This window comes from Myxocyprinus asiaticus, chromosome 41, assembly GCF_019703515.2.
Source record: "Myxocyprinus asiaticus isolate MX2 ecotype Aquarium Trade chromosome 41, UBuf_Myxa_2, whole genome shotgun sequence".
Lineage (NCBI taxonomy): Eukaryota > Metazoa > Chordata > Actinopteri > Cypriniformes > Catostomidae > Myxocyprinus > Myxocyprinus asiaticus.
The window spans coordinates 12131592-12151367 of record NC_059384.1 but is presented as its reverse complement, the minus strand read 5'-3'; the positions used below and the strand labels follow the sequence as shown (position 1 = coordinate 12151367).

At 35.8% G+C, this 19776-nt stretch overlaps 4 protein-coding genes across 5 annotated transcripts in view; 1 reads left to right on the top strand and 3 right to left on the bottom strand.

Annotated features, from left to right (window-relative positions):
* Positions 1-863: 863 nt before the first annotated feature.
* On the bottom strand, positions 864-5191 carry cops9 (COP9 signalosome subunit 9). The gene is made up of 3 exons (XM_051682174.1): positions 4989-5191; positions 3788-3860; positions 864-1357 (listed from the first exon to the last, which is right to left on the bottom strand). Exons 1-3 carry the CDS (start codon positions 5049-5051, stop codon positions 1320-1322), a joined length of 174 nt encoding a protein of 57 aa, XP_051538134.1. The 5' UTR covers positions 5052-5191; the 3' UTR covers positions 864-1319.
* Positions 5192-5293: 102 nt separating this feature from the next.
* Positions 5294-6873, bottom strand: otos (otospiralin). Its single transcript, XM_051682172.1, has 4 exons — positions 6785-6873; positions 6539-6605; positions 6084-6107; positions 5294-5815 (listed from the first exon to the last, which is right to left on the bottom strand). The coding sequence occupies exons 2-4, from the start codon at positions 6597-6599 to the stop codon at positions 5628-5630; spliced, it is 273 nt and encodes a 90-aa protein (XP_051538132.1). The 5' UTR covers positions 6600-6605; positions 6785-6873; the 3' UTR covers positions 5294-5627.
* Positions 6874-7921: 1048 nt separating this feature from the next.
* LOC127431634 (apolipoprotein D-like) lies at positions 7922-10074 on the bottom strand. Its single transcript, XM_051682164.1, has 5 exons — positions 9955-10074; positions 9061-9197; positions 8843-8964; positions 8637-8722; positions 7922-8407 (listed from the first exon to the last, which is right to left on the bottom strand). Exons 2-5 carry the CDS (start codon positions 9175-9177, stop codon positions 8172-8174), a joined length of 561 nt encoding a protein of 186 aa, XP_051538124.1. The 5' UTR covers positions 9178-9197; positions 9955-10074; the 3' UTR covers positions 7922-8171.
* Positions 10075-12705: 2631 nt separating this feature from the next.
* The window catches only part of mynn (myoneurin), a 9285-nt gene continuing 2214 nt past the window's right edge, over positions 12706-19776 (top strand). Inside the window, exons 1-8 of one of the 2 annotated variants that reach the window (XM_051682120.1) lie at positions 12706-12777; positions 13256-13294; positions 13581-13871; positions 14711-16167; positions 16491-16650; positions 17718-17896; positions 19045-19128; positions 19234-19320. In XM_051682120.1, the coding sequence (XP_051538080.1) occupies positions 13600-13871; positions 14711-16167; positions 16491-16650; positions 17718-17896; positions 19045-19128; positions 19234-19320 (2239 nt within the window). In that variant the 5' untranslated portion in view covers positions 12706-12777; positions 13256-13294; positions 13581-13599. Of the gene's footprint in view, positions 12778-13255; positions 13295-13580; positions 13872-14567; positions 16168-16490; positions 16651-17717; positions 17897-19044; positions 19129-19233; positions 19321-19776 lie in introns of those variants that run through there. The other variant, XM_051682121.1, reaches the window with a different exon arrangement.

Sequence of the window (19776 nt, the reverse complement as noted above, 5' to 3'; positions counted from 1 at the left end):
TTCAACTCTACAGCTGACTAACTGCAAGAGGATGGTGAGCCAAATCCCTGTGTACTACTGTCTTAACACACCCCTGTATATAGACTGTGCCACCACTGAAAACCTGGTCACAATTTAAACCCAACCTTGATAATTAAGAACAAAAAAGGTACATCCTATGGGGACGAGTGCATGCTGCTTCCAACACTGCAATTGGCCTTCTCTGGGCCAGCTAGTCAACCAATAAGATGTTGTAATTATAGACAGAGTGAGAGACAGGATAGAAGATAACATCAACTCTTATTTAATGTTTTGAGGAGAAAGAAGGAAAACTGCTGAAGGGGAAAAAATCAGGACATGAGCATGCATGGAGATTACAAATTAACTTTCTGTAGTGTTTCTGTAGTTAGAAAATAAAATAATTTCTATAAATACACTTATTTTAAGACAACAAATCTAATTTCACCTGCAATTGCTCTATGAATATTTTTGTGGATTTCTATAGTTGCTGTCAGGTCTACTGGCATTTTCTGAGTATTCATACAAGCCCAAAAAAATGTATATAGTTCTTTTAGTTAAAATTGGCCAATAAGTTTGAAGAGTCACATTTTAGTCCATGTAAGTAACACGTAAACTGTGGTATCTTTTGCATATAATTAGAGATTGAACATTCGAATATCTATGATCGGCATTTTGTATCACAAATGAAATGCACTGAAGTGTAGCAAAAAGGGTGAAAGCCTCAAGGGTGAATTTTATACCCACCACATATGCCAAGCACCAGCTCAATACATCATCCCACAATTAACTGCATAGAATGACTTTAGAAGTAATAATTCACTATTAAAACACTGTTTGATATGGCAGATATACAGATAGAGATCAATGCACGGCTTGTTTAATTGTGATTGTAACAGATACAGTGATTATGTTGTCAGTTCAGAAATATATATATATATATATAATTAAAAAAAAAATTTTTTTGTCAATGCCAGAGATGAGTCTAAAACATCTGTCTTTATGTTAACAGTGGATCGCACATGTAATTACGCCCCCTTACAGGTGTTCGGGAATGTGCAAAAACCTACAATCAAGACTAGAAACAGATTTCAGCCTAGGGAAGAAAAACATTTACAATAATTCCAACTTTTGACTTGGAATGTCTGGGATTTTTTTAAATGTAGAAACATCTGGCACGAGGAAGACTCATTATTTCACAAAAGTTTATTGACGAACAAAACTGAAAAGTTCACAATATAGCATCACAAGATAAAACAAATTCCATGTACAACAATGAAAATTTTATACAATCATGAAATCCATCCTATTTGTCCTTTTCATCACTGAATATCATCGTCATCAAATAGATCCTCAAAATCTGTGGGAACAAAATTGTAAAAAGTTATGCACAACACAAGGAATCTTTTCTCTTTGAATATACAGGTGCATCTCAATAAATTAGAATGTCGTGGAAAAGTTCATTTATTTCAGTAATTCAACTCAAATTGTGAAACTCGTGTATTAAATAAATTCAATGCACACAGACTTAAGTAGTTTAAGTCTTTGGTTCTTTTAATTGTGATGATTTTGGCTCACATTTAACAAAAACCCACCAATTCACTATCTCAAAAAATTAGAATACATCATAAGACCAATAAAAAAAACATTTTTAGTGAATTGTTGGCCTTCTGGAAAGTATGTTCATTTACTGTATATGTACTCAATACTTGGTAGGGGCTCCTTTTGCTTTAATTACTGCCTCAATTTGGCATGGCATGGAGGTGATCAGTTTGTGGCACTGCTGAGGCGGTATGGAAGCCCAGGTTTCTTTAACAGTGGCCTTCAGCTCATCTGCATTTTTTGGTCTCTTGTTTCTCATTTTCCTCTTGACAATACCCCATAGATTCTCTATGGGGTTCAGGTCTGGTGAGTTTGCTGGCCAGTCAAGCACACCAACACCATGGTCATTTAACCAACTTTTGGTGCTTTTGGCAGTGTGGGCAGGTGCCAAATCCTGCTGGAAAATGAAATCAGCATCTTTAAAAAGCTGGTCAGCAGAAGGAAGCAAGAAGTGCTCCAAAATGTCTTGGTAAACGGGTGCAGTGACTTTGGTTTTCAAACAACACAATGGACCAACACCAGCAGATGACATTGCACCCCAAATCATCACAGACTGTGGAAACTTAACACTGGACTTCAAACAACTTGGGTTATGAGCTTCTCCACCCTTCCTCCAGACTCTAGGACCTTGGTTTCCAAATGAAATACAAAACTTGCTCTCATCTGAAAAGAGGACTTTGGACCACTGGGCAACAGTCCAGTTCTTCTTCTCCTTAGCCCAGGTAAGACGCCTCTGACATTGTCTGTGGTTTAGGAGTGGCTTAACAAGAGGAATACGACAACTGTAGCCAAATTCCTTGACATGTCTGTGTGTGGTGGCTCTTGATGCTTTGACCCCAGCCTCAGTCCATTCCTTGTGAAGTTCACCCAAATTCTTGAATCGATTTTGCTTGACAATCATAAGGTTGCGGTTCTCTCGGTTGGTTGTGCATCTTTTTCTTCCACACTTTTTCCTTCCACTCAACTTTCTGTTAACATGCTTGGATACAGCACTCTTTGAACAGCCAGCTTCTTTGGCAATGAATGTTTGTGGCTTACCCTCCTTGTGAAGGGTGTCAATGATTGTCTTCTGGACAACTGTCAGATCAGCAGATTGTGTAGCCTAGTGAACCAAACTGAGAGACCATTTTGAAGGCTCAGGAAACCTTTGCAGGTGTTTTGAGTTGATTAGCTGATTGGCATGTCACCATATTCTAATTTTTTGAGATAGTGAATTGGTGGGTTTTTGTTAAATGTGAGCCAAAATCATCACAATTAAAAGAACCAAAGACTTAAACTACTTCAGTCTGTGTGCATTGAATTTATTTAATACACGAGTTTCACAATTTGAGTTGAATTACTGAAATAAATGAACTTTTCCACGACATTCTAATTTATTGAGATGCACCTGTACATTCAGTACTTTTTAGTCTGCAACAAAAATGTGATCAAATGTGTAAACCTCAGAATATTAAGTAGTTGTAGTAGTTAACCTCTTAATAAGTAGTTGTTTGTTGAATAATTTGCACACATGAATCTATAATATTCCATTCTTTTTGTACTTTTAATCAAATAAGACAATATGCCCTTGTCCAGGGATCTGGTTTATTTTCAGTAAATCTTTCAAAAGGACCCCCTGATAAAATGCCCCTGAGTGACACGTGTTCAGCTACTTCAAGCACTACAGATGGATACAGAGGCTCTAAAGAGGGACGACCTGCTGCGCTGGAGCCAATGCAGGCCAATAAAAGTGCTTTACATGAGCTCAGCTTCATACCTCCTTTACTCTTTAACTGCCTGTTTTTAGGTCATCCTGTGCCAAGCTGGAACTACCTTTACTTTCACTGTATAAAGGAGGCGGAAAGCATAAAGAAAATTGTGGAGTCTGCTAACTAAAGCACTAAACTGCTAACTAAAGCACTAAAGTAATATTGTGTTGCCAAGCAAACAAAAGAAAACAGCAACTTAAAGGGGTATGATGGGAAAAACATTTACCAAAACCAAATTTTAGTTTAGACACAATTTGGGTAATAACCTTAAACAGGTCATGTAAACTGCTATTTAAAAAATAATAATAATTAAGATATCCATTATAAGATGCAATGTTTTAAAACTACATTTTGACAATCACTGAATTTCTTCATAGTGAACCCATAATGGACATCAGGTCAATGAGATTTCAGTCATGTATGGAGTTTTTGTGACTCACCATTGAAAAAGTCTGAATGCACTGCCTTCTCATTGGCTGCCAGGTCCATCAGCAGTCCACTGCTGCCACCTGCCTGTCAACACACATCATACCTATATTTAGTCAAGTCAGTTTTATTTGCACATTAGATATTGTTTGTTTCATGCTACAATGTTGCAGCTTTTCACAGAATAATGCCTTAAAGATAGATAAAGATTGTTCACCCAAAAATGAAAATGTTCTCATCATTTACACACCCTCATGCAATCCCAGATTTGTATGACTTTCTTCTGCTGAACTCAAAGATATTTAGACGAATATCTCAGCTCTGTAGGTCCTCACAATGCAAGTGAATGATGGACAGAACTTTGAAGGTCCAAAAAGTACAAAGTCAGCATAAAAGTAATCCATATGTCTCCAGTGGTTAAATCCATATCTTCAGAAGCAATATTATGTGGGTGAGAACCCGATAAATATTTAAGTCATTTTTTACAATAAATCTCCACTTTCACTTTCACATTCTTTTTTTTGTTTTGTTTTTGGCGATTTGCATTCTTTGTGCATATCGCGATCTACTGGGCAGGAAGGAGAAATTATAGAAAAAAGCACTTAAATATTTATCTGTTTCTCACCCACACCTGTCATATCGCTTCTGAAGATATATGGATTATTTTCATGTTGTCTTTATATACTTTTTGTACCTTCAAAGTTCTGGCCACCATTCACTTGCATTGTTTGGACCTACAGAGCTGAGATATTCTTCTAAAAATCTTTGTTTGTCTTCAGCAGAAGAGAGAAAGTCATACACATCTGAGATGGCATGAGGGTGAGTACATGATGAGAGTTTTTATTTTGGGGTGAACTATCCCTTTAAGATCTCCAGTGAGCAAGCCTAATGCGACAATGGCAAGGGAAAAACAACTCGGTTATCAATACAACATGTCACTTGCTAATTCGTTTATGTAAACCCAGCTAATTCATGCTTTTTTAGAACAAATAACGAGCCACAAATGCTGTCATTCATAAAACACAAATAATTTAACTAATAATATCTGCATTTGTCAGGAATTATACTTCTGCGCTATAAAAACTACTGACATGTTGTGGTCTATACGGAGTGAAAGAAGCTCAATATGAACAAGTAGTCTGTGTTTAAACTTAAAGACACACTTTCAGATGTTTTATGACAGACTATCGCATACAAACATGTGCAAAGACCAACCTCATCGAGATCGACATACGGACCGGCTCCCTCAGGAAACATTTCATCGATTGCTGGCTTCATAACTTCGGCATGAGTGTTTAAAATCACAGATTAATAAATTGCCAACTTGTGTATTTATTCAGCAATACAGCTCAGTCTTACATTCACCAAAGCAAATCCTCCAACGCGTCTCCCGATTTCCGGTTGTGTGTGATATGAATATGTAACCGGCTAGAAAACGGGTCCACTGGCTCGGTTGGAGAAATGGCCCTCATTCACTCAGATTTATTGTAATGATGGTATTAAAGTCATTTTTATGCGCCAGGATGTCATTTTATTGTTTATATACATAATACTGAATGTTTCACACACATAACATTTGCTTTTTTTTCCGTCTCTTTTTGTAGCTGCAGTACATTTGCACTTGCAAAGGAAGGCTAGTAAAATACCAAACAATGAATCTAATAATACACAACATTAAAACTAATTGCTAGAGGCTTTTATGTTACTGGTAGTACTTTTAAGGATATAGCACACAATGGAAATGCAACATTCTAAAGCTATGAATGTGTTTATTAATGTTTCTACAAAGGGATTTATCATTAGCTTCTAATGACATAAACTAACTACTTGTACATGATCTAATCACATCCACACTCAGTGATCATGCTGCTCTGCCACTTCATAGCCCAGCGTGTCACCCAGGTGTTGATGGGCGAAGAAAGTTCTGGCCATTTCATTAATCTGGTTGTAGGCCCCAATGCTGCGGAAGTATTCCACATAGTTCCAGAAATCTGAGGTGGAATATGGCCAGTAGGGCACTGCTGGAGCCACATCGTAGGGTACTATGTGTGAGAGAAACAGAGAGCTGGTGTATTTCTGTAGAAGTCATACATTCCAGAATAAATGTGTCTAAATATGTCTCTAATCATGCATTAACAGACAAGCATACTTGAAGATACAGTGGTTGGAAAAATCAGCACCAAACAAGAGTTTTAACCTTCATAGAATCAAATTATTTGTTCAAATAAAAGTTGTGTCTTTAGGGATGACTTGGGAATTTTTAGTGCAGCTATTAGTGGTGTAAACATAATGAGTTGGTAGTCTGTTTACCCCCTTCAGGAATGAATCTGGCACCTGTAAGAGGAGAAGGTAGAGGGAGAGTGGATGAAATTTGAATTTCACCCTTACAAAGAGCTGATTCAGGCATAGAGGACTGTGGATCCCCCAGAGGATTCAAGAAATATGTGAATTTCCTCCCTAAATATTATTCTTAACTATGTGCACACTGTTAAACACAAAATTCTGTTCAAAGTCCATAGTGTTTTCAATATTTACCAGCTGTGATGTAAGATTTGTTCTTTAGCATATCTTCCAGTTTGTTAAACGGTAAAATAGGAAATATATAAAATTATTCTACATTGTTTAAAAAATTACTAAAAAATGTACTAGAATTATAGCATTTCTTATATTCTAAAAATCTTTTTTAGCTTTTCAAAGCAATGCCCTATAATAATAGTAGTAATAATAATAGTGATAAGAGGAACAATATATTTTATACTGCTTACCAATGAGATTATTGGCAAGAAAGCATATAAAGAAAACCCAAAAGAGCATATGCCACCTCATCCTTCCCTGGAAATAAAGAAATGAGAAAATACAAAGATTTCTATCATTTTGAATTTTGTAACCTTTAATAATAAAAGTTTTCATTCCATTATATTCATGCTTGCCCTCATAGCATGAGGGTACATAATATATCCAAGAATATTTTTTAAAGTGTTGATAATTGTTTTGGAAATAAACAGCATTACCTGATTTGCAGCCCTGATTGTATGAGGTCTGTCCGTTTCTGAGAGCTAAAAAGATTTAGTGCTTCTCACAGGTCCTGCAGAGACTGGACTCTTGATTGAAAACATTTTTGTCCCCTCCCCAACCAAATCTACATCATCAAAACCCACCTCAAGTCTGTTCATGTTATGTATTTCAAATTAAGTTGGCCCATGAAACATGCTTTTATAAACATGGAAGCAGACATAATCATTATGTGTATTCCAAGAACATCTCAAAAGTCCATCAAACAATGATTCGTTAATATTCTATTCCAATGGAAATCTTAAAGGGATATTTCACCCCAAAATGAAATGTTTTAATCACTTACTCACCCTCATGCCATCCCAGATGTGTATAACTTTCTTTCTTCTGCTGAACACAAACAAAGATTTTGAGAAGAATATTTCAGCTTTGTATGTCCTCACAATGCAAGTGAACAGGTTCCAAAAACACATAAAGGCGGCATAAAATTAATCCAATTGTCTCCAGTGGTTAAATCTGTGTCTTCAGAAACAATATGATAGGTGTTGGTGAGAAACAGATCAATATTTAAGTCCTTTTTTTTCTTTAAGTCTCCACCTTTAATTTTTATATTCTTCTTCTTTTGTTTTTGGTGATTTACATTCTTTGTGCAAATCACAACCTACTGGGCAGGGAAGATAAATTATAGTAAAAAACATCCGATTGATCTGTTTCTCACCCACACTTATCATATCGCTTTAGAAGACATAGAATTATCCGATGGGGTCTTCTGAATACTTTTATGCTACCTTTGTTTTTTGCTTTTTGGACCTTCAAAGTTCTGGCAACCATTCACTTGCATTTAGTGACCCTACAGAGCTGAGATATTCTTCTAAAAATCTTTGTGTGTTCAGCAGAAGAAAGAAAGTAGTAATCATCTGGGATGGCATGAGGGTGAGTAAATGATGGAAATTTTTGGGTGAACTATCCCTTTAACACAAAGATTTTCTCAGTATCAAGGATTCTGAAAATCCTATAACATTTTTAGAGCCAATACTTGTGCAAAACAGCAAGGACTTCAATACATAGTTCACAAAAATATTCACATGCTTAGTACACTCATTACTCATAAATAACATAACACAGAGAAAAACATATAAAAGAAACATGATGCTTTTATTTATTTGATAAGACATGACCAACATACTGTATATATTCCCAATAAATCAACATAAACATATTATGTGAATTATATTACTGTATGTGGCAAATGAGATGGCTTTAAGCAACATGTCCATGAGTTGCAACAGTTTTCACTAATAAATGTTCTAAATACGTAATTATACGTTTAACAGACACTGCATGTAAGTAGTGCGCAATAAAGGAGCGCAAATCTGTCTTCATTATTCAAATGGGACCATCACATCCTTGCTGATCAGTGGGTACCATTTTGCTTAGATCGATATTGTTTCGTGAGAAGATCTCTTTGGCATGGTAGATGGTCTCTGCGGGCAGAGTGCGTGTGCGTGCCAGGATCCAGGCATAGTCTACATGGAACAGCCTGAGAACATCGGTGCAAGAATAAACAAGGGCCACGCTGTTGTAGTCAGTGGACAGGACCCAGTATGGGGCATAGGGTGTGACTGCATTTAAAAAAAAATAATTAAAATTAATTAAATAATAAAAAACCCTTCACAAAAAGATTGAAAAAAGAGAAACATTCTAGAATGTTCTAAAACGTTAAAATTTATCAAACGGTCAAGTATTCAAACTGTATTGACCAAAAATACACTATCCAAAGCAACAAGCAAACAAATAAATAAAGCAAACAATGTGAAACCTAAATCATACACACCACATTCATGGACTTACAGTAGGAGAAACTGACTCCAAGCTTTGCTGGTTCCCTCATGTCCTGGACAGTGGCTGTTCCCTCTGCAGTTTTAACTTTTCCTTTGCTGTGAGATAAGAATTTTAAAACCGCCAGTTACAAACACACAACAAATGGTAGTGAGAAAACACAAACCTCTACACAAGTCATTCAGTTTTAGTTGATGGTCAGTTGATAATTTACTCACTACGTCTGAACGTTGAGAACTTGGATGGTTTTGTCAGGTCTCACCGCGTAGTTCGCCTCAATGCACTTGCCTTTCTCAAAAGATGCTGGGAGCTTTTCGATCTCATACCATTTTCCAATGTACTTTGAATTTTAAAAACAATTTAATAAACACTTGGCTCCCTTTCCACCATTAACATTCAAGACTATAAGAAGCAATAATATTTCATGCAGTCTTACCTTATTTACTTCAAAGTTTGGCTGGACCATTGGTGTTGGGCAGGCACCCCAATGGAATGTCTGAGCAGAGACCAATGGAAACAGAAGTGGTACAAGCAACACAACGATGGCCTTCATCCTGCCAAGAGCTGCTGTCTCTACAGCACAAGATACATTAGTCAGTGTTTAATACTGCCTTAATGGTCATGACATGACAAAATTAATTTATGTAACAAACTTTGTCACAAAGTTTTAAATGCATTTTTATAATGCATTAGCTATGATACAGATATGATCATGATAACATGATAAGTTTATGAGTGAGATCTATGGAATGAGTTTGGAATGTCGTAGGACTGTAGACAATTCAGTGTAAGTGGAATACGGTAGCACGTGTTTATGTTGAGCTTATGTCTTTTGTTATGAATGGCAGTAACTGATTTAAAGCTGTCACACCTGTTGGACCAGTTCTGGGTGCAGCAACATATTTGTGGGGAACACATGCAATTCTAATTTCATTGTTATGAAATCTCAGTGTTATGAACATTTTTAAAACATTACTTATTTATGAAATAATACATTTTTTTAACAAAAACATTATAATAACAGCAAAATTTAATAAAAGCATAGAAAACTTTACAATAGAAAATCAAAAAGTAATTTAGGCAAGTTATTTACTGTAATATAAAGTTTGTAGATAAACTACACTACTGTGTAGTAACAAATAAAAAGCAGAAGATAAATGGTTTTATCTTTAACTTTTTTCCCAAGAAAATTTAAAACCAAAGCCTATAGTTAGACAATACACAGAATACACAGTAAAATACATATAAAATGAGATGATAAAATTACATAACAGTTAATGGTAATATCACAAAGCACTGATAACAATAGCAATGCAAAATAAATTCATACCTCTCTAAGATGAACCTGTTCTTAAAGCCTGCGGTGTGAAGTGTGTGCTGGTTCTCTCACCGTCTGCTGTCTAGAAGAGGAGATACCCATTACAGACTGAGATTGCATCGTCATTGTGTTATAACAAGAAACAGCTGATTAGGTAAATAGATGTCATGGGATCAGTACTGCAGGGACAAGGTGTGTGTCGTTTGAGTAGCTTGTGTAAAATTTTTATAATTTTTTTTTTTTTTTTGCCTAGACATTGTGTATTATAACAGTAACAAATATTAACTGAAATGTTTTGTTATATACCAACATTGGTCCCATGATCAAAATCAATCATTTGAAGATGATTTTTGTTTCATAGCAGATTCTCAGTCCCTCTTTCATTCAGACACTCAGTGACTTCATTCCTGAGTCCCATTGCACATAACAGACAAAGGACAATGGAAGTGATAACTGTCAAGAGGAGTAGTTTATTGGTGTTTTAAGACATATACAGTGGCCGCCAAAAGTATCTGGACACGTAAGCCACACTAAAACATGTGTCAATGCCATTGCATTAGATTACAAAATATAAAATCAAATGGAATCTGCAAACAAATGATAGCCATTATTAACATTGAGCCATAGACATTTTAAAATTAAAGGAATATTCTGGGTTCAATACAAGTTAAGCTCAATCGACAGCATTTGTGGCATAATGTTGATTACCAAAAAAATAATTTTGACTTGTCCATTCTTTTCTTTAAAAAGAGCAAAAATCGAAGTTGCAGTGAGGCACTTACAATGGAAGTGAAAGATTTTTTAAAAAAAGAAAATATATAATCAATATTATGCCACAAATGCTGTTGATTGAGCTTAACTTGTATTGAACCCAGAATATTCCTTTAATTTTAACCAACTGATACTTTTAGTGGATATAAGAGAAGTGTGCACTCAAAAAAGGATTTTTGCTGCTTGTCCAATTTACTTAAATAAAATTAACTAAAGCAACACAATTCTAGAAAATGTTGTCACAACTTGATTTCATTGCATGCTATCCATTTAAATTTGTAAAATGGAAGTTTACCTAATCCATTTAAGTTGGGACTACATAAAGATACTTTTTGTGGTGTTAATGTAGCATTGATGAAACTGGGCAGGGGATTTCCATTTCCTAGCATGCTTTGCATGGGACACAATAGGGAGAGTAAATGTTCAAATTAAGTGCTATTTGATGTGTTTTTGTGCAAAATGAATATAAAGGGGGATACTTGTTAGTTTTTAATGTTTTGTTATTTTGAGATAAAGAAGAGTTACCAGTATGGTGAAGAGTCGAGCTTGAGCTAACAATGAGGACCGGTAGAGGTAGCACATAAAATTGTTTATTAGCTTCGTTGAGCAAATGCTGTGCTAACCATAACTACATAACTACACTCTGTGGTGCTTCCAACTAGCATGTATTTAGCATGCTAACATTCACTTTTGCTGGCTCGTATATAGAAAAAAACTAAAACATTTATTTGATTTACGTCTAATTTTGTAGGGTTTACCCAATTCATCTAGTATGCTAATATTCACTTTTGCTGGCTCGTATATAGAAAAAAAACTAAAATAGTTTTTTTGATTTATGTCTAATTTTGTAGAGTTTACCCAATTCAGCTAGGTACTTTCTACACAAAGTGTTTGTGTTTAGAATACATAGTATTTTTAAGTTAAGAAAACTCATTTCAAACGCCACTGTCCACGATTGAATCAAGTTCAGCCAAAGATTATTATTTATTTATTTATTTATTTTTTATTTTTTTGAGTGTATGTTATCTTTAAAATAAATGCCACTTGGTTTGATATTTTATTATCTAATGCAATGGCATTTATACTTTTTTAAGAGGGGTTTAAGTTGTCACATACTTTTTGGAGCCACTGTAGGTCACTATGGTTGGTAGTTATATTTCACTAGACAAATATTATATATCAGTTCATAGCTGCACAGGCATTTTGGGCAAATTCCCCAAAGAAGAAGTTTAGAATATCTCTGCAAGAGTAACCCAATGAATAGCTCTACTATAATGTGTAAAAGGGGGCCCGTGTGGAGTATCGAGAAGTAGCACTGCTGGAATTTCTGTGTCCAGAAAAGGGGGAAATGCATTATTGTTTCATGTGGATTCAGATTTCTGAACTGTATTTTCAACATATGCTGTATTTCACAAGAACATACCAGTTCAGTTCTGGTTTGACTGGCTGGGATGGGTTCTTGATCCTGGCAGTGCCCTTTATTGACTAAACATTATCACTGGGTCTGTAGCTTTCACTGTAGGGGATGTCTGTAGCCTAGACTGTAGGGAAGACTGTAAGAAATGTCAATATTTTTGACTGGAGCAACAGAATACTGATAGCAGTTCCTTATCCACAACTGTGACAATACCTTCACCTAGTAGAGTAGTGGCTTGATGGCACTTAATATATAAATATAACAAATCAGCATCTTAAACAAAATAATTGAAATTAAATCAAATTAGAAGAACAGAGTTTGCTTTTGTGGTCTTTATGCCTATTATTTATCCTATCCTATCTTATTAGACCATCTCTATTTTTGAATGTAAAATGTAAATTAAATTAATAAAGAAATGAATTAAATACATATTTTTTTTTCTTTCTTCAAAATATTCACTAAAGGCACGAATTTATGCGCATTTTATTTGTGAGCTGATGTGCTCTGGCTCCACCTAAAGATCAAAACTGAAAGTATCAGTCCCCGGAAAGAATTCAAACCGGTTATTACGTCATCCACCAAGTCCCCTTGAAGACTTCGAAAATGGCCGTCAAAGCAAAGAGATTCTAATCTACTGTCGAATAAACGTGAGACATGATTTTTATAAACGTTCGAATGCTTTCTACTCACTAGTAATATAAATTAAATAATTATTGCACGACTCATATTTGTGTGTTTGTTATACATTTACCTAACCAATAAATTGCGTCTCGCGCTGCACCGGATCAAGCATTTTTGAAATAAGAGCCCTTTGTTTTGCATGTCAAAATTGCAAACATTCGTCTCTTTATCCAACCAGAAGCCAGAGCATTTGTTATTTTCAATGCATGTTTACAACTGGAAATATTAATTGTATTCTAATATTTTAAAGAGTCCTTTAATGGCGTTAGTTTGCCTTCAAGCCCGTTATTGCAACCAACTTTTGTGTTACGTGCGGGAACTTTTATTTTCCTTACCTGATGTAGTCAAGTCTGATCACTAGCTGCTTTTATAGAGACATTTGGCCTATTTTAAATATACATGTGTTTTTAATTTTTTATATGATTGTCTGTTTCATTTAAACAGGATTTTTGGGTGTGGTTTACCCATTGTAAATAAATTGAGGTGAGTATTCATTTCATTTATTGCTTTCAAAACTATTGCATGCTAAATAAGGTCATTAAGATTTTCAGTAGTGGCTGATATTATAAGACGCTCAATATGCTTTTTTATTTTTAATTTTTTTTTTATTTGTATTTTTTTATTTCTGGATGTGGTTTAAATCATTATAAATTAAGTGGGGTAAGTATTTAATAATTATTTTCTTTTATTGCTGACAAAAACCATTGCATGTAAAATAACCTCAGTTAGATGTTCAGTAATTGCTGATATTATATGCCTTTCATTCCAGGTTGCTTCTTTGACACGTCATGCCACATATCACACATAGTGAGTTTCTTCTAGAGCAGCTGAAGAGGCAGCAAGAGAGAAGCATTCTGTGTGACTGCACAGTGGCAATAGGACAAGCTCGGTTCCAGGCCCACCACAATGTTCTAGCCGCTTTCAGCGAGTATTTCTTTACACAGTGTATTCACGACGGAAAAGAGGATGCCACCATAACTTTGGACCCAGAGTTGGTGAATGGTGCTGTGTTTGAAAAACTATTGAGGTATATATACACAGGGGACTTAAATATGGACAGGTGAGTTCATAGGAATGTTTAATTATATTTATCTACTGTATATACAGGTTACCCACAGTCATGGAAAACATGGTAATGTCAGGAAATTCTAAAACTGTGATATCAAGGCCTGGAAACATCATTGAAGTTGTACTTTTATATAGATAATTTGATTTTTTTTTTTTTTTTTTTTGGTGAAATTTAAAAAAAGACTAATATTGTTGTTTGTGAGTGAGTGCATGTGTAGAGTAAAACCCACAAGCCAGTATTAATCATTTAATTTTAGTAATACAAAATATTGATACCTTGCCTATAATTGGAAATTTATATGAAATGATTAAAAAAAAAATCCACATCCTGTAATCATGAGTTTACTGGATAAGGATAGGTCATGCAAAAGTCATGGAAATTAATTAGTCAAAAAGTGTGGGAACCCTTTATATGGGAAGTTGATGCATAACATGTCTATGATTCAAGATTTTATATAGATTTATATTACTGTATAGGGGAAAGTGTATATTTAACTTTTATTCACATTTTGCCATCACTAGTTTATTTTAAATGTACCTGCTGTGTGACATTAATTTTGAAAGTACAAATATTCCATTATGTCTCAATTAATATGAGGTGTAAAAAAACATCACACTGCTCAACTTAAAAATGCATGCACAATAATAATCAAAGAACTGGAAAAATGCTGTTTAAAAATTGTTTTAGATGGAGTATAGCTTGTCACACTACAGGACATGTCAACTTCCCAAAAGTCTTCCATGTCAACAACCCATATACAGTGCCAATGAAAGTCTGGTCACTGTACAGACTGAAGTTTTCAGAAAGTTCCTGTGCTTTGTTGCCTGCAGGGAAGAAATTGAAAGTGTTCAGAAAGCTGCATCTTACCTTGGAATGCCTAAGGTTGTTGCTTGCTGTTCCTTTAGCCAAGATGATTCCAAAAGTGGTGCTTCACCCATAAGGCTAACTGAGTATTTAGATCCAAGATCCCCCCTGAGCCCAGATGACTATGAACCTTTAGAGCCAATCTCAGAGGTGGAGGAACGTGAGCGCATAAAGGCAGAAATGTCTAAAGAAGATGAGTCTAAGCTTTATCCTGCCTCTATGGATGAAGCCCAGTCATCTAGCGGACAGACACCCCTCGGCAAAAGAGGGAGAAAACCTAAAGCCAGACTCTACGAGGATGACCTTGAAAGGGAGCATATTAGTGCTCAGAGGGGTAGAGGAAGAGGTACTGGTAGACCAAGAGGTCGCCCAAGAGTGAGGCCGTTGACTTCTAACTCAACTGGCCAATCGCCAGCTCCGCAAACCTCAAGTACAAGCAACGTATTAGGAAGGGGAACTGGAAGGCCGAGAGGTCGCCCACGGATTAGGCCATTGTCCACTGACAGAGCTGACTCTGCTAACACTGAAGAGAGTTCGATAGCAACAACTAAGGATCAAGAAGGGGAGACACCCCTCCGCAAAAGAGGGCGTCCTCGAATCAGACCCCTGTCATCTGAAACACCTGAGACCACTGGAGCAGAAGGAGAAAACGGAGATGAAGACCAAGGAGACAGCCAAGAAACTTTCGAAGACACTCTTGAGGAAGATGGTGATAAAACAAATGGTGGTGAGGAAGATGGCGGTAAGGTTAAGAGCAATACGGAGAATCCAGAAGTTGTGGTTGTCAAAAGAGGGAGACCAAGGATTAAGCCGTTATCCACAGAGAACCAATCTACAAACCCTGAGTCAGAAGCTACAAACATCGAAGAAGACTCAGAACCTGCCAAGAAGAAAGAGAACCAAGGGACACCACGTAAAAGAGGAAGACCTCGGTCCAAGCACCTTTCTTTTGAGACAACTGAGTCTTCAAACCCGGGAGATGACGGAGAAGGAGTTGATGAAGGCAAAAGCCAAGGCTCTGAGAAACACACCGATGGTTGTACTGAGGAAGGTTCCTCTCAAGGTACTGAAGGCGTAGAATATTCAGAGTCAGGTCCTGGCAAGAAGGTCCGTACCAGCTGCAGAAAGAGAAGCTTGAGCAGAAAGCTCAAAGAAAGTCAAGTGAGTAATGATGAAGAAGATGAAGATGATGATGACGACTTTGGCAATGACAATGTGGACTGGGCTAAAGAAGAAGAGGTAAAACCTTTGCAGGATAAACACAGGCCTATTTGTAACGAATGCGGGAACCTCTTCTCAGAGTTGAGCAGTCTGCGCAGACACATGCGCATACACAAGGGCATCAAACCCTACCAGTGCCAGCTCTGCACCCGCTCCTTCAGACAGGGAAACCAGTTAAAGACCCATATGCGCATACACACAGGTATGTCTCTTACATGAAGAAGGACTTTGTTTCTCATGATCTTAAAATCTTTTGACCTTTGGCTTATTCTTCAATGCTTGAAATTAGACATGTAAATTGTGACTATATATGGATTTCTTTACAAAACTAAAATTGTATAAATTTTTTCTAATTGAAATGTATGAGTTGGACCAGATAGTGAAGAAAAAGCATTCATGGGAACTCCTTTAATAGTGTTCTTCGTGTAACTATAGTATTATAGATCATTAACCTTTGTTAATTATGTTGCCATGACTTTGTTTATAGGTTTATGTACAATTATGGATGCTCTGTGCTGTTTTTAGGAGAGAAGCCCTTTGGTTGCACGGCTTGCGAGGCACGTTTTGCGCAGAAGTGTCAGCTGGTCTATCATTGTCGAATGCATCATGGAGAAGAAAAGCCACACAAATGTGATTTCTGTACGGCGGCTTTTGCCACATCTAGCAATCTGAAAATTCACATAAGGTACGTTTTATTTATTGTAATTCATCTGCAAAGTTCCAGATAATACTCTTTGATAGGTCCAAGCTGTGGTGTGGTCAGCATGTACATGCTTGTGACGTGTTGAATCAATCTGGTCTGCAACATTTTTTGATCCTATTCCTCCTCTCTCTTCCAAAACTTTCCTTTTGCTCTCTAATATGTCTAATAAGACTAAGGAGCCTCTTAAGAGGACAGGGAGGGAATTTATTTTCTGAAATAGTTTTGTTTCCTCGAATTAGTTGTGTTCTTTTGTGTTCGCTCGCAATTATTTTGAGTTCCCTCGCAGTAACTTTGTCCACATCTTATGAAAATTAACCATGGTTTTACTACACTAACCATATTTTAACCATGAAATTCATAATTAAAACAATAATAGGAATATGGGAAACCAAAACTATAGTAATAAATATCATAATAATTCTGCCCCAAAAACATGGTTAGTTCACCGTATTAACACCATGGTTAATTTTCATAAGTTTTGTATGTTTTGTTTTTTGTTTTTGGTGGAAACCATGGTTTTAAAACCACACATTAACCATGGTGTTATTTAAGTAACACCAGTACTGTAATTATGATTTTTATTACCATAGTTTTGGCTTTCCTGTATTATTCTTATTATAGTTTTACTATAAATATCATGGTTAAAATCGGTTACTGTTGTAAAACCATGTTGAATTATTGTGTTATAGTTTTACTACAAATACCATAGTTTAACTATGGTTACTGTAGTACAACCATGGTTAATTTTCGTAAGGGGCGGATAAAGTTAAAACTTAATGCGAGGGAATGCAAAACTATTTCAGAAAATTAATTCCTTCCCTGTCCTCTAAAGGGATCTGTACAATGAAAATGCCCTGAAATAAAAAAAACTTTAAAAGTAGTACACTACATTTAAACTGCATTTTTATGCAACACTATAACATAATAAAATATAAAACAGAGGAACATGTATTGCCTGTATAATGAGCTCATGCATGTACACATTTTCCACTTATAAAAAAACATGTAAAACAAACATAAACTTTTCTGTATATCTTCTCTGCTGTCAGGAAACACAGTGGTGAGAAGCCCTATGAATGTGGAGAGTGTGGAAAGCGCTTCACACAGGCCAGCACTCTGATGTACCACAAGCGACGACACACAGGGGAGAAACCGTATATCTGTGACACCTGCGGCATGTCCTTCGCTGTGTCCAGCTCGCTCATCTCTCACAACAGGAAACACACAGGTGGGTTTGATGACAGAAAAATCATCAAATAAGAGGTGGGGTTTGCTATATGAGTAATGTTTCCAGCAGAACTAGCTAGAAGTATTTTGAGTAGTGCTGCCAGTCGATTAAAATTTGTAAACAAGATTAATCACATACTTTTTTTTGTTAATTGTGATTAATCACAGATTTTGAAAATGATGAAATTTGACACTATACATACTTCTTTTCCTGTCAAAATGCATTTATTTCCACCTAAGAAAAAAAATATGTAACAATATAATGCTTTATTAAAATTTTACAAACAAAGCCTATAAGTATAAAGGTAGACATGCACTAAAAGTATAAAGGTAGAAAAGAACTAAAATAGCACCAATTCAAGTAACGTTAAACATTTCTCAAAGTCTGAGTGGGAGGTTGACTAATTGAAAGAATTAGTCCCCACATATGTTGCGTTTTCATTGCAGTGGTCATTTAATATCGTAAACTCTCATACATCACAATAGTAATCTGCCGATAGACTGTGGCTATCTGCTTTGCTACAGCAATCGTGAAGCTGCATTCATGATTCACGTCAGAGTGGCAATGCCAGCATCAAGCACCGCTTTGAACTCCACATGAAAAGCGCTTGCAGACAAAAACGTCTCATTCTGTGTTTTGGTGATAGTTAAGACTCGACGTGCTTCTGTTGTAATTAAAATATGCCTTTTATTGCCTGTAATCTGACTTTTGTACAACAAATACCATTAAGAGCTCCCTTCTCCATCATTTGATTACTGACACGGAAGCGCTGTTGTGTGTGCGTGTATGTTGTGAAGTGTGCGTCAGTGTAATGACTCCGGGCAGACACATTACAAAAGTTCCACCCTTCAAAAGTGTTTATGCTGTATTAACAGTAAATGCATTAATCACGATTAAGAAAAAGTAACGCGTTAAACTTTTTTTAATTAATCGCATGCGTTAATGCGTTAATCCTGGCAGCTCTAATTTTGAGTGATGAATGCATTAGAACTATTAATGTTTGCTCTTATGATTGGATTGAATAATTCACTTGTCCAAACATATTATCCAAACATAGCTTTATCGTGAATAAAGCTTGGCTATTGACCAATCATCGTCCAAGACCGGAACTATCCATTTTATAATGAACAATATGTTGTCTTTTTCAGGTGTGACTCCCTATATCTGCTTAGATTGTGGAAAACCTTGCTTAAGCGCTGGTGAACTAAGAAAACATATGGACATCCACAATGGTGAGTTTAATTAATTCAAACAAATAATGTATTTTCAAAATAGAAACCTTGAATGAATATGGCAAAATGCTAAATATGGATTTATTTATGTCCTTTTTCCTCTAGGTTCAAGAAAAGTGAACTGCAACCTGTGTGGGAACACATTTTCAGACATTTATTCTTTGAAGAAGCATAGTATTTTGAAGCATAATGGTATGTGTTAATATGATTCCTTTTTCATTTAAGATTTTTTTATTACTTATTGTTATAAGAATTTTCAAAACTTAAAGTCCTTGTGAATTGCCATTTAAAACCCATTTTACTTCTGTAATGTGACATTTGAGTAAAACAGGATATTCAGCGGAAAATAATGTACATCAGCAGACAAGGAAAGTCATTTCAGAGAAATAAAAAGTTAAGATTACAAAGGCAAAAAAACATTTCTTTGGAATAACATACACAGATTAATTGTTCACAATAAGACCTAGAATGTGTATTAAGAAAGTAAATGCTGCCAATTTTGATTTCATGTTGAATTTAAGGACTCACTTTATTTTAGGTGTTTTTAACTACTATGTACTTGAGCATTTAATACAATGTATTTATTATGTACATACGTGATGCTGTGAGGGATAGACGTGCAGTCTCTTCAATGGGCTGTACTGCAGT

What these genes read in the sequence shown, in the direction of transcription:
- otos (XM_051682172.1), bottom strand. Translation starts at nt 6,599, where the DNA reads ATGAGGTGGCATATGCTCTTTTGGGTTTTCTTTATATGCTTTCTTGCC. An exon ending in TCTTGCCAATAATCTCATTG is followed by an intron (nt 6,108 to 6,538) that starts GTAAGCAGTATA and finishes CTCCTCTTACAG; the next exon opens with GTGCCAGATTCATTCCTGAA. An exon ending in CAGATTCATTCCTGAAGGGG is followed by an intron (nt 5,816 to 6,083) that starts GTAAACAGACTA and finishes TCTCACACATAG; the next exon opens with TACCCTACGATGTGGCTCCA.
- LOC127431634 (XM_051682164.1), bottom strand. Translation starts at nt 9,177, where the DNA reads ATGAAGGCCATCGTTGTGTTGCTTGTACCACTTCTGTTTCCATTGGTC. An exon ending in CAAACTTTGAAGTAAATAAG is followed by an intron (nt 8,965 to 9,060) that starts GTAAGACTGCAT and finishes TAAAATTCAAAG; the next exon opens with TACATTGGAAAATGGTATGA. An exon ending in TGGAGTCAGTTTCTCCTACT is followed by an intron (nt 8,408 to 8,636) that starts GTAAGTCCATGA and finishes TTTTAAATGCAG; the next exon opens with TCACACCCTATGCCCCATAC.
- cops9 (XM_051682174.1), bottom strand. Translation starts at nt 5,051, where the DNA reads ATGAAGCCAGCAATCGATGAAATGTTTCCTGAGGGAGCCGGTCCGTAT. An exon ending in CGTATGTCGATCTCGATGAG is followed by an intron (nt 3,861 to 4,988) that starts GTTGGTCTTTGC and finishes GTGTGTTGACAG; the next exon opens with GCAGGTGGCAGCAGTGGACT. An exon ending in GCATTCAGACTTTTTCAATG is followed by an intron (nt 1,358 to 3,787) that starts GTGAGTCACAAA and finishes TTGTTCCCACAG; the next exon opens with ATTTTGAGGATCTATTTGAT.